Source organism: Misgurnus anguillicaudatus, chromosome 25 (genome assembly GCF_027580225.2).
Source record: "Misgurnus anguillicaudatus chromosome 25, ASM2758022v2, whole genome shotgun sequence".
Lineage (NCBI taxonomy): Eukaryota > Metazoa > Chordata > Actinopteri > Cypriniformes > Cobitidae > Misgurnus > Misgurnus anguillicaudatus.
This window is the reverse complement of record NC_073361.2, coordinates 16,002,799-16,015,407: the sequence shown is the minus strand read 5'-3', so window position 1 is coordinate 16,015,407 and position 12,609 is coordinate 16,002,799. Positions and strand designations below refer to the sequence as shown.

Genomic DNA, 12,609 nt, shown 5'->3' with positions numbered 1-12,609 from the left:
CACTTTGCTGCTGTTTTCGGAGCCTTGATGTCATTTTTCACGGCTCTAGATACAAAACTCAAAACGGTAATCACTTGTAACACAGGCTGTCTAGTGTTCAAAACATTGCATTGTGCATTCACATCTTTAAAGACATCTTGCACTTGCACAATCATTGTTTCAAAACACAAATTTACTGTGAAATACCATGGAAACATAACTATAGATCACCCACACACAAGCAACTGATAGTTTCACTAAGTCATTGTTTGTACAATCATTAAATATTGTAGAACAAAATTGGTGATACAGATTTCATTATGGTACATGTAGAGCAAATACATATCTGTAAAAGTACTGCAGTAGTAGAAAGAATACGACAGACACATTGGAATCATTGAACAAAGTTTGTAATGTATTGATGAAAACACTACAGTACAATCACAACATAGGTCACATCATTTCACAATCTGCACTCAATCATCAGTAACAAGTTGGCAGAATTGGACAAGCAATTACAAGGGCCTGCATCTATACAGTACAGTGATAATTGGTTCATGCTCCATGCTTATTGGTTACAATGAACCTCATTATCTTGAAACTTTCATGATTTTCAGTAAACATGGAAGATTCTTTGTCTGTTTTCATACAACTATTACGAATAATGCAACAGTTACTTATCATTTTGGGCAGTTGTATTGATTGATAGTTAGATCATTGTAAGAAAATGAATAGACACTTATTTGAAATGTGATGTGTGAATAGCCTTTTGAAACAGTAGTACTTTGATTTTAAGTTGTGTCATATTGAACATGTAATTTTGGTTGAATGAACAAATGATCCAAGTTTTATGTGTATTGTATCCAAGCAATTGACAAAAGAGTTAAGAGTTTTGAAAAATGTGCATTTTGATCTTTGGTTGTGAGTTTTGTGTCTAGAGTTGTGAAAAATGACATCAATGTTCTGAAAATAGTAGCAAAGTGATTGTAAAAAACTGTAATAAGATAAAACACATTAGATTAGATTCTGGAGCTTCCGGCTGAGGTCAGAGGTATTCAGACCAATCACAACATACAAGTTAGCTGACCCTTCATGGACACAGCGCTTTTTAAATCGATGAGTTCTGTTCAAAATCAGTCCGTTTCAGGAAGACAGGATATCTGAAGCTACAAAAATTATGGTAAAGTAGCTATGTGGAAAATAATGTGTTTTTAACAATAAACCACGCAAATACATTGTATTATACTAAATACTCAAAATAACATTGTATTTTAGCAATGAAATATGAGCCCTTTAAAAGCACTCTTTTTCTTTCTTCCCGGACAACAAACCAATCAGTCTTCAAAAGACATAGCAACAGGGTCAGCCCGGCCTCCTCAAGATAAAACTTTTTGTATTTTCCTTGCTGAGAGTGGTTCTTAGACTGGTCCTGAATCGCTTTTAAGCTAAGACTCCTATAAGTTCTTAAGCGAAATTAGGACCTTTCTGAGATGATTCTAAACTGTAAAAAATAATATGCTGGATTTGCTTAAAAAATATAGTAGTGCATCATTTTTGGATTCACTTTTTAATTTTACTTGAAATTTTAAGCAATTGCATAAATTGTTTAAAATTCCATGTATTTACTTTAAAAAAATGATGCATTACTATATTTTTTAAGTAAATCCAGACTTTATTTTTTTCAGAAGCTTTAAGAATACAGGCCCTGGGGCCTGATGTACAAACATTGCGTACGCACAAAATGGGCATAGAAATATGCCTACGCAATTTTCCACGAAGACGAACATGACCCGAAACGATATCCACCATCTGCTGGTCAAAAACACTTAATCTCCCTCTGAGTTTGTTTTCCATAAAAAATGTTATAAAATATAATGACACCTGTCTGACCATATGTGAAACCAGTATCAACTTTGACAATGCCAGTGTTTAAACAGTGTTTTTATAATTTCATAAAAACCCATTAGGCAAAAAAAATATTTCTCTGGCCAAAACAAAAGTATATTTTAAACATATGCTAAATAAGTTAATTTTATAAAGTATATGTTTTAAGTTGAAACTATTTAATTTTAATCTTTTTAAAACTGTTTTGTTTACAGGTTCGTAACAAAGTTTTTCTTCCAATGCGACGTGAATATATTTCCTTAAATTAAAATATATGAAGGGCTAAATATATGTTTTAATGTTTAAAATTTATTTACTTGTGAAAAGTATATTTTTGTAAACATATTTTAAAATATATTTAAGCAAATATATATTTTGGCATTTTTTTATTATTTTGAATTTTAAAATATATTTTTACGATATTAAAATGATATGCAGACCACATTATGCCCAGTAAAACTAAGGGTTGTACGCTCCATATATGGTTGTTTCGGGGAGGAGATGGGAGCGGGACGCACGTACGCACAATCTTCGCTCACTGGGCTTTATGAATGGAATTTTGCCCAGTTTCTGGAGTACGCAAATTCTGCCTTGTACGCACACTTTAAGGATGGAATCTACGCAAAGTTTTATACATGAGGCCCCTGATCTTTTAGGGATTGAAAACACAAATTTAATCGATTGTGTTATTGTTATTTCTACTGTGTTTTCCAGGACAAAAATTACACCTGTTTGCGGAAGATCAGTGATTTTTATTTACCCAACTCTTATTTGGTTAAAAGCAGCTGTAAAGCTCTTATGTGTGGAGTTGTTACACAGTACAGTATCTGTTCCGACCTGTAGGTTCTAGTTCTAGTTCTAGTTCTATTATTTATAGAGCACATTTTACACAGTCACCAGACTGACCAAAGTGCTGAACAAGGCATACAAGTAAACCAAACATGAGAAAACAAGATTATCATAAAAAATCACATATAAAAGCAATTAAAATACAAACAGGCCAAGCGCATGAGAATTTACAGTGGGTCGCAATTTGTCAGTTGACAAAACAAAAATTACGTATGCCAGTGGACAATATGCCTAAAACAACACTATCTGCGTATGTCAGTTGACAAAACACATAATTACACACGCCACTAGCAACACCTTTAAACATGATCATGATCATTGACAAAAGCTAAAGAAAACAAATGAGTTTTCAATAAAGCCTTAAAAATACTTATGGAGGGAGCAATTCTGATATTACTGGGTAGATTGTTCCAAAGCCCCGGACCAGTGACAGAAAAAGCTCTATCACCCCTGCGTTTTAATCTAGTAGAGGGGATTCTAAGCAAGTTTTGATTGCCAGATCGTAACTCTCTAGAGGGATTGTGTGGGAGGAGGAGTTCAGAAAGGTATAGGTTGGGGCCAGATTGTGCAAACATTTGTAAACATATAAAAGTATTTTAAAATTTATCCGGTACTGAATCGGTAGCCAGTGAAGAGCTCGTAGAAGTGGAGTGGAGTGATTATATTTGCGGCCTTTCTTTAAAAATTTAGCAGCTGCATTTTGAACAAGTTGTGTTTTTGATATTTAACAAGGCATTAATAAAGGAAAAAATAACTTTTGGCTTATTGTTATTTGAAAGTATCAGATTTGAGAGATAAGACGCTTTAGCAGATTTTGCAGCCGCTTGGTAGGCCAATAATGATGATTTAAACAACTCAAATGAAGATTGCAGTTTGTCCTTTTTCCATTTTCGTTCTAGTTTCCTGCACGCTTGCCTTAGCGCACGCGTTTCAGTAGTTCGCCACTTATCAAATTTTTGTTTTGGTTTAAAAACTTTTAAGGGCGCAGTCGCATTTAGAGTAGTGATCCAAGAGTTATTTAACAGTTCAAACTGTTGGTCAGCATTTAGGTCAGAGTCAAACTTGTCCAAAGGCCACTGTGCAGTCATATCATTAAAAATAACATTAAAATCCAAATGGAAATGAAAAGAGTAGACACGTGAGAGTTTGACACCTTCGCGTGGTAACGTTATATTTTGAAGAGAGAGAGAAAAAATTGTGGTCGGAGATCAAAGTGTCAGAAATGGTGAGCTCAGAGATCGATAGCCCATACCTAAGAACTAGGTCCAACGTGTGCCCCTGTAAGTGGGTGGGCTCATTTACCCATTGTTGGAGGTTAAAAGAGTCTATTAAAGTTAAAAACTCCCTTGACAGGGAGTTTAGTGGGCAGCAAACGTGAACGTTAAAATCTCCTAGTAGAGTAAAGTGGTCACACATTGTTGTGATGTACCCTATTTACTCTGTAAGTTCGAGAATAAACTTATGAACCATATGTGGAGGGCGGTATATCACCGCTATCGTAATAGGGCCATTCCATTCGAGGCGAAGTAAAGCTGTGAAAGGCTCTTACAGCGACTTTCTGACAGCGGGAGAGCAGTGTCTTTTTTAGTATAGTTACTAAACCGCCACCCCTTCCTTGTAGTCTGGGAGAGTTAAAAAAACGAGCAATCGTTTGGCACCAATTCAGAAAATGGAGTAAGATCTCCTACCTGCGTCCAAGATTCCGTAATAAATAATAAATCCAAATGATGTAGGTGTCACTGTTAACAACACACAGTTGAACATCATCTTTCATCAGGTGATAAATAATAAAACAACTCTTTCTCCAAATTAGCAATTTATTTCTCAGTTCTTAATAATTTAAAATTTTAATAACTTAGCAGCGTACAATGTCAATGTGTATGTATGTAAAAAATGAAAAAAATTAAATCAACACAATAAAGGCGTGTGAGAAATATAGCCTATATAAATGCACTTATTAGAGTAATGCTTTTGAAAATTGTTTGAGCTAACATTGTTCCAAGCTGAAATAGTCTGCAACAAAACACAGAAAAAATGCAAAGAAATATCAGGATTAAAACAAGTAGAAATGCCAAAAAAAGAACAGACAAAGTGAGGGTTGAAAATGACAGGAAATGACAGCAGAAGAGAGGGGAATAAAAATATAAAAAAGGCAACCACCTTATTTAAATATACACCTAATGCACTGTGAAAAGTTCTTAAAAATTTTTCAGTTTAATGCGCTCATATGTTTTCATAAAATTATAATAATTAAAATATTTGCTGTGTTTGTGAAGTCTTGTTTTCAGGGGGCCAAGCCCGAATCTTACATAGTGTGCCTTTAAAAACAAACAATAAACACAGTATACAAATAGGTTTACAAAAATAGTATTGAAATGCATTGCACCTGATCTGATTTAATAGTTTGCTTTGATGTAACCCAATGGATTCAGGTTGATTTTGTCATAAACAGTAATATATTGATATAAATATAACCAACTCATATTAAAACAGAGTAAGTTCATTTTTAAAGTTATTTGACGAAAACTTTTTACTTGCAAATACAAACTATTTTTAAAATGTCTAAAGCACAAATGTCCAATGTTTGATATCTGAGTTAATAATAAAAAAGATTTTTTTCTGGCTAAATATGAACTTCAAAAATAAATTATCATTGTTAGAATTTCATTTATATTTATAATATTTATCTTTATGTATTTTGGAAGCAAAATAAAAGATTCTTTTAACAAAAGATACTTACCTCAGTGCGATCTGATCACTTTTACCTTCAAAGCAGAAGTGTTTAAAATGTCCTCTTCATCAAAACATCATCTAAAGGTTAAATTAGCTATGACTTCCTGCCTGCAGGAAGACCAAGAGCAGTTTCACACTTTTAACAGGAAGAGTAATGCATTCAGAAATGACGGCCATTTAAATATTCTAAAATAATGCACAAGAGAAACTGACCCGTTTTTCTGTTATACCGTATATTGGCAATCAACATAAACATTTAAACCTAGGACTTATAGGAATTATACATCAATGCACAGTGGTGAACAGACTTTTAACACAATATTTTGATTAAATGAACATTTATATTACTTTGACAAAATCCAGCCACCAAAAACTCTCTTCTTCTCTTAAAGATGTACAGGTCTGACACAGTTTGTCAAAGCACTTTAACATTCTTGGCATTTTTTAAAGAGCACCTATTGTCCTCCAGTTTTTTGTATTATTAATACAGATACTTACTGTCTTATTCAGTTTATTTATTTACTGCTTTCAAACAAAATAACTTAACATCACATAAGAACTTGACTTTTGTCCACAGTACTCAGCAGCATTGCACAAAAAGTGCGAAAGGTGAAAAGATGAAGAGTAAACAGAGCCTGAAGTTGAGGGATGGTTTGCAGGGGGTTTATTATATTTTTGTGAGACTTGTAGAAAGAATATAAATCTATGTTAAAAATAATGTCTAAATTAATGATAGTGAAAGACAATATACTGTATGAATATGTTTGTATATCTATCTGTCTTTCTATCTATACATTAAGAAAGCATTCAGACCTTCTACACTTTCTTTAATTTTTTATGTTTGCAGCCTGATACTACAATCATTTAAATAAATAGTTAAAAAATATATTTTTCCTCAATCCACACTAAGTACCCCATAATAACAAAGTGAAAACTAAATTTAAAATTTTTTGAAATGTACTCATTATTTAGTTGAAGCGCCTATGGCATAGATCACAGCCTTAAGTGTTTTGGGTAATGCATATGTACAGTATATTAACAGTATGTTTTTTATGTATGATAATTACAAAACAGACAATCACAATAAAAATGCCTTTAGCTGGGTTTTCACAGGCAGGGTCACATATTTGGGGTACAAACAGTACAATTTTTAAACAAAAACATGATACCTGAGTGTACTCTGTTTATCACGTCGAAACAGCTATTACAGCAAAAATGTGTTGCAAAACAAAAAATGGGATTAAAGAGGGCACAAAAAAATAAATTCTTATTAAAAGTAGTGTATTTGCAATAAAAGTAAAAATCCTGCTGTACTTTGTCTCACGGTTAATATATTAACTTAAAAAGAGTACTCATGATGACAAAATAACTCATATAAATAGACCTATATAAGATATTGTTTTTGTCACATATTTGTAAAATAACTCGTCTAAAACATTGATCTCATCTATGTTGAGCAGATCTTTATCTACTAACTGTGGCAGATACATTTGTCTCTCAGGATATATTTAAGAGGCTTATGTGAAACATTTTTACTGTGGTTTGTGTGTTAAAAAAACATTATATATAAACTATGAGTTCATGGTGAAACTGAGTTTACCTCATACTTAAAACAACAGAAGCACAGAGTTCCTCCCAAATAACCAGGTACATGTGTGTACCCATCAGGTCCTTAAAGACAAATAATATCATAAAAATATCATATAAAAGTTTGTGGTTGGTATTAAATGTATTTGGATCATTAATCAAATGATCCACAAGTAATATTTTGCACAAAAATCACCTTTAATTATCAGGAGTTGAATTGATTGGTTGCCATGTTTATTCAGTACTGTGCAGAAATAACATCCTGTATTATTATGAGTTACAGTGAAGCTCATCTTCTTTTACCGTGCTAAAGGTGCCGTCAGTCCACATTTGTACCAGATGTACGTCGTCATGTTATTTGAGGTACATGCTTTGCATTTGCAGGTCAAAGTTACATTAGTGCCCACAATGACTGAAGCAGATGGCAGGGAGCTTCAGCAGCGCAGATTCACTGCAGTGCCCTTCATCACATATTTAGGGCGTTTTCACATTAGCATTTTTGGTGCGCACCCGGGTTCGATTGACATCAGAGTTCGGTACATTTGGATGATGTGAACGCTGTCTTCCGAACTCGGGTGCGCACCCGCGAAACGTACTCGAGTCCGCTTAAAAATAGTGGTCGTCCGGTTCATGTGAGTTACAGATCGGTTTGCTGCTAATGTGAGTGCAATTGTACCAAATCGCGGAAGTGAACCGCTGTTAATTACGTATTATATGGAATGTCCCACCAAAACAGACGTGTGTGTTTGTGTGCGTGCACTTACCTTGACAACAAAATGCATAGAATGCTTGCTTGACTTTTGTTCTTTTTTATTTTTAAACCTTTGGTTTTGTTTTCAAAGAAATAATACAGAAACGCACTTGCGTCTGTCTGCCCCAAACATACTAAAGTCGTTTCGATGACAACGGGCTGTCCGTCGACCTCAATTTTTGCGGAGGCATTCAGAAATCATCTCTCTGCTTGCAGTTCATCAATCACGCTTGTCATCTTCTCGTTTACAGCGGTTGCCAAGCAACATGAGAACGCGCCGGCTGCAGCTTGATGATGCAAGCGTACCGCGGTTCGGATGCAAAAATAATATGTGAACACAGTCCATGGGGGGCAGGGGGAGGGGGGAGCAATCACACTCGGGTTCGGACCAGGCAATCGCACCAAATGTGAAACCGCCCTTAGACACATTATGACTGGATATAAGTTCAGGAGGTTGTGGTGAATCTGGTAAATGATTTAAATGAGTTTATTCTTAAAAATACATTGAGTTATTGTTATGTTGCACTGCCTGATATGACTTCATTGACACCTAGTGGTGTGAATGCAGCATCACATAAAGTGAAGATTTTCAAATGCATATAATTAAAATGCACTATTCACAGTCAGCCATTATTATTTATTTATTAAAAAATAATTGAGGTATTTTTAAATGTTTACTAATTTCTGTAATTAACACTTGACGTTTTTGTCTTTGACTTGTGGTTTTGTAAAACAGCCAATTCATCTTCCTTCCTACTTCTTAACCAATACCTCAGTTAAACTACACAATAAATTCTGTAAGAAGATGATTGTTCAGTATAGTTAGATCTGAAGCATTACATTTTCAGAGGCAGTTATATATTCATAAAACTCATATGAAGATGATTCTCATTCATCCGATAAACTTAAATTTATTAAAAAGTGCATCAGTATTTATTTCTTTACATTAACATTTTATCAATAATCAGACACTTATATCCAATGCAACTTACAAATAGAAAAGCATTTAACATTAATATATAGTATTAGCATATTGAAATGTATTGTATTGATCTGACTGAATAGTTTCTCTGGTGTAACCCAAAGAATTCAGGTTGATTTTGGCATATTGAATAATATATTTGAGTAAATGTAACCAACTCAGATTAAAACCATTAAAGGTCATTGTAAGGATATTTGATGAAGCCTTTTCAGAATCAGAAGACCCAGCATGGTGGTTTCACACATTGATAAAAGAAAAGAAATGCAGTGCATTTAAAGTAGGCCTACATATGGCCTTAGAAACATATATTGCAAAATGCAATAACACATCTCACCCTTTATACACAGTACAGTGTATTTTTAATGTGGAGGATTTAATATTTACAGTTTGTTTGATCTGAATCTGTGTTGTTGGCCATTGCTCACTCGTACAATAGTCGAAAATGTTTTCCTCTTAAACTGTGTCTTGGTAATCATCAGTAAACATTTAAAATCTATAGAAATGACATTTTGTATGAATGTAAAATAAATCTATAACCAGTCAGCCACTACTAGTCTGTTATTTTCAAGGATCAGCAGGAGACTCAAGTGCAGGTGAATAATACAAAAGCTTTATTTAAACAAAATGTTTGAGGCAAGCAAAAGGGCACAAGCAAACTCCACAAGAGAATTGGTAGTGCTCGGACAACGGTCAATGCTTCACGTCAGGTTTCGGGTGGGAAAAATCCCATGAACTCCAAACGGCTTCGAGACCAACTGGAAATCCAGTGTACGGTAGCACCTGTTGAATAGAGATCTGAGAGGGTAATAGTCCAATGTGCAGATATGCCGGTAATACATACTGCTGCAGAGAAGGTAGACCAACCCGAAACCTGACGTAGCCATAAAAAAGAGAGCAGGTGTCCAAATGAACAGGGGGAAAAATAAATAAAAACAAGTGAATGAAACAAACAGCCAAAGGATCAAAAACTGCAGACTGGACTAAGACAAAACAAAACTACTGGACTAAGAGGTCTCTGAACTCTGTTAGTGGTCAAGATTTAACAAAAAAAAAGTGTTTATGTTATGCATTAAAAGCAATTGCTGTTTGTATAAAAATGTCCATGAATTTATCAAACCAAATGCAATACAAAAATGACACAATAGCAAAAAAAAAAAAAAAAAAAAGTAGCTGTGGTATTTACAAAGAATGTGCAGATTCATAACCAAACTTACACTTTGTTGTTACATCATCAGAATGGGAAATTTCTTGTTAATCTGAATAATTGTACAATGTTATTAAAGAGTTAATTCATTCACTTTCTCTTGACCTGGGCGTAGAGTTCTTCTTGTTTCTGAACACTGTTGATTTGTCTCTTTCTCTGAATCTCAGCATACTCTGTCTCTGGGTTTTTCTTGTTTATGTGTTTGGTGTGTGGTTTGGAGAAGTCAATCTCTCCATAATGGACCTCATCAGTTTCTTTCTCAGACATTTCATTCTTCATGTTGATCTCAATAGCATTGTTAGAAGAGATATCCAGCATGTCTTCATTTTTATCTGCGGTCTGAGGATTGATTGATTGATTTTATGATTGATTTTATTTGACCACTTAAATATAAAAATATGAAACAGTACTCCGAGTCATACATTAAAATACATAAATAGTCAGGGATAACACAATAAAGCCCAAAGACTTATTTCCATTGTGGTCCCATAAATAAGAGGAGACAAATCACAGGAAAATATATCAATATTTATATTTGTTTTTTATACCTCATTTGTATTTATTTTAATTATGTATTATAGATTTTTTTGGAACAGTGGCTAACAGTTTTATAAAGTCTTAATTCCTTTAGAAATAATGATTTAAATATTTTATCTTTAAACTTAAAGTGTTTATGTTAAATGGATGTACACCCACCTGATCTTTTCTTCTAGTATTGGTCTGACTCGATGTCTTTGTCCTGATACAGAATACAATCAACAGTTAATACATTTGCATGTTTTGCTTATTATAAAACCTAAGGATAACATCTATTATTATATCTTTACCTCATATAATAAAATACTGCAGAAATCACAAGCAAAGCCAAAAGTCCTCCTATACAGCCATAAATCACAGCTTTAAAGGATCCTAAAATAATAAAGTGCAACACTTATTCAGAAATAACATCATACAGTACAAACACAAAGATGCTGCATTAATGACAAAGAGTACAACTGTGATCATCTCCAAAACTATAAGAGTAACCCTCCTGTGCTCATGTATAGCTCAGTGGTAGATGGCCTTATTTGATAAGGTCATGGGCTTGAACACATACCGATAAAAATGCATACCTTGTAAATCATTGTAAGTCGCACTGGATAAAAGCCTCTGCCAAATGCATGAATGTAAATTTAAACTTCTTTATGTTGAATGTTTTTTGATAACTATTACCTGTGATTAACAGTTGAATCTCTTCTGATGATTGGTTGCCAAATGTATTCAGTGCTGTGCAGAAATACCATCCTGTATTATTATGAGTTACAATGAAGCTCATCTTCTTTTCCTGTGATAAAGGTGTCTTCAGTCCACGTTTGTACCAGATGTACTTCATGTCATTTGATGGACTTGCTTTACTTTTGCAGGTGAAAGTTACATTAGTGCCCACAGTGACTGAAGCAGATGGTTTAATAATGACATGAGTCTCTTTTGGAGGAACTTTGGAAAAAAGCATGACAGCCATTAAACATTGACACACAAGAAATTTAACTTTAGATATTTAACCCTAATACGTTACCTGCTACTAAATATTATTATTATATACTAAATATTAACATAAGCATATATATTTAATAACAACAAAGATTCTTAAGAAACGACACACAAAACTTCTCCAAATGTCTTACACATTACTCGCAGCATTACTGTGTTGTTCACAGTTGTGTTATTCAAGATGTTTCTTGGATATGTTGCAGTGCAGGAGATGTTCATCTTGTGATCCATGTATGAAGCATTGAAGGTCATTGAGGAAAACACTGAATGAGTTTTATCAGGTTTTTCCTGTAACTGTGTTGTAATGTTGGCAGATTTGGGAATGTTAGTCCAGGATAATGTAGGAGGTTGTTTGGGGCAGGGAGCTTCAGCAGAGCAGATCAGATTCACTGCAGTGCCATCCATCACAGATTTAGACACATCTGGACTGAATATAAGCTCAGGAGGCTGTGGTGAATCTGCAGGGTAAATTATTTCAGACAGATTATTATTAAAAATACATTCAGTAATTTTTATTTTGCTTTGCCTAATACAGTATGACTTCACTAGGACCTATCGTCAATAGAGCATTAAAGGAAACAAATGTATACAAATGCCACTGTCCAGTTAGTCAACAAAGATTCATTTGTGAAAATGTCTAAGGTGATGCTACAGAGATAAGGTTTTACACACATGCATTTTACACTGAGTATTTCACATGTTTTAATTCTATGTTAGTGATGAGTGGTCATATCTAACAACAATTGAGCACTTTGTTGTTTTGTTAAACCTAATTCATCAACTGATACCTCAGTTAAACTACACAATATGTAAGATGATTGTTCAGGCATTTACCTATGACATGAATCCTCACAGTCTTGCTTGAATCATGTACATTATGTTTATTGGTGTTAAATGTTGCTTTGAACACATTTGGGTTCATTTCTATTCTGAAGTAATACGGGTCTGAATGATTCATCATGATGTTATAGAAGACAGTGCTGCAGTTTCTCTTAGTGAGGTTTCCAATCATCTCTATGTGTCTGAATCCATGAATGATATTTTGACTGCTGTTAAACACTACTGAATTCTCGTCATTACTAAAGTCTGATCTCTTTTTCAGCCAAATCC

General features: G+C 34.0%; 1 protein-coding gene across 1 annotated transcript; it reads right to left on the bottom strand.

Annotated features, from left to right (window-relative positions):
* Positions 1-9,353: 9,353 nt before the first annotated feature.
* Positions 9,354-12,511, bottom strand: LOC141362077 (uncharacterized). The gene is made up of 6 exons (XM_073863875.1): positions 12,334-12,511; positions 11,634-11,957; positions 11,182-11,445; positions 10,797-10,878; positions 10,666-10,708; positions 9,354-10,308 (listed from the first exon to the last, which is right to left on the bottom strand). Exons 1-6 carry the CDS (start codon positions 12,509-12,511, stop codon positions 10,060-10,062), a joined length of 1,140 nt encoding a protein of 379 aa, XP_073719976.1. The 3' UTR covers positions 9,354-10,059.
* Positions 12,512-12,609: the final 98 nt, after the last annotated feature.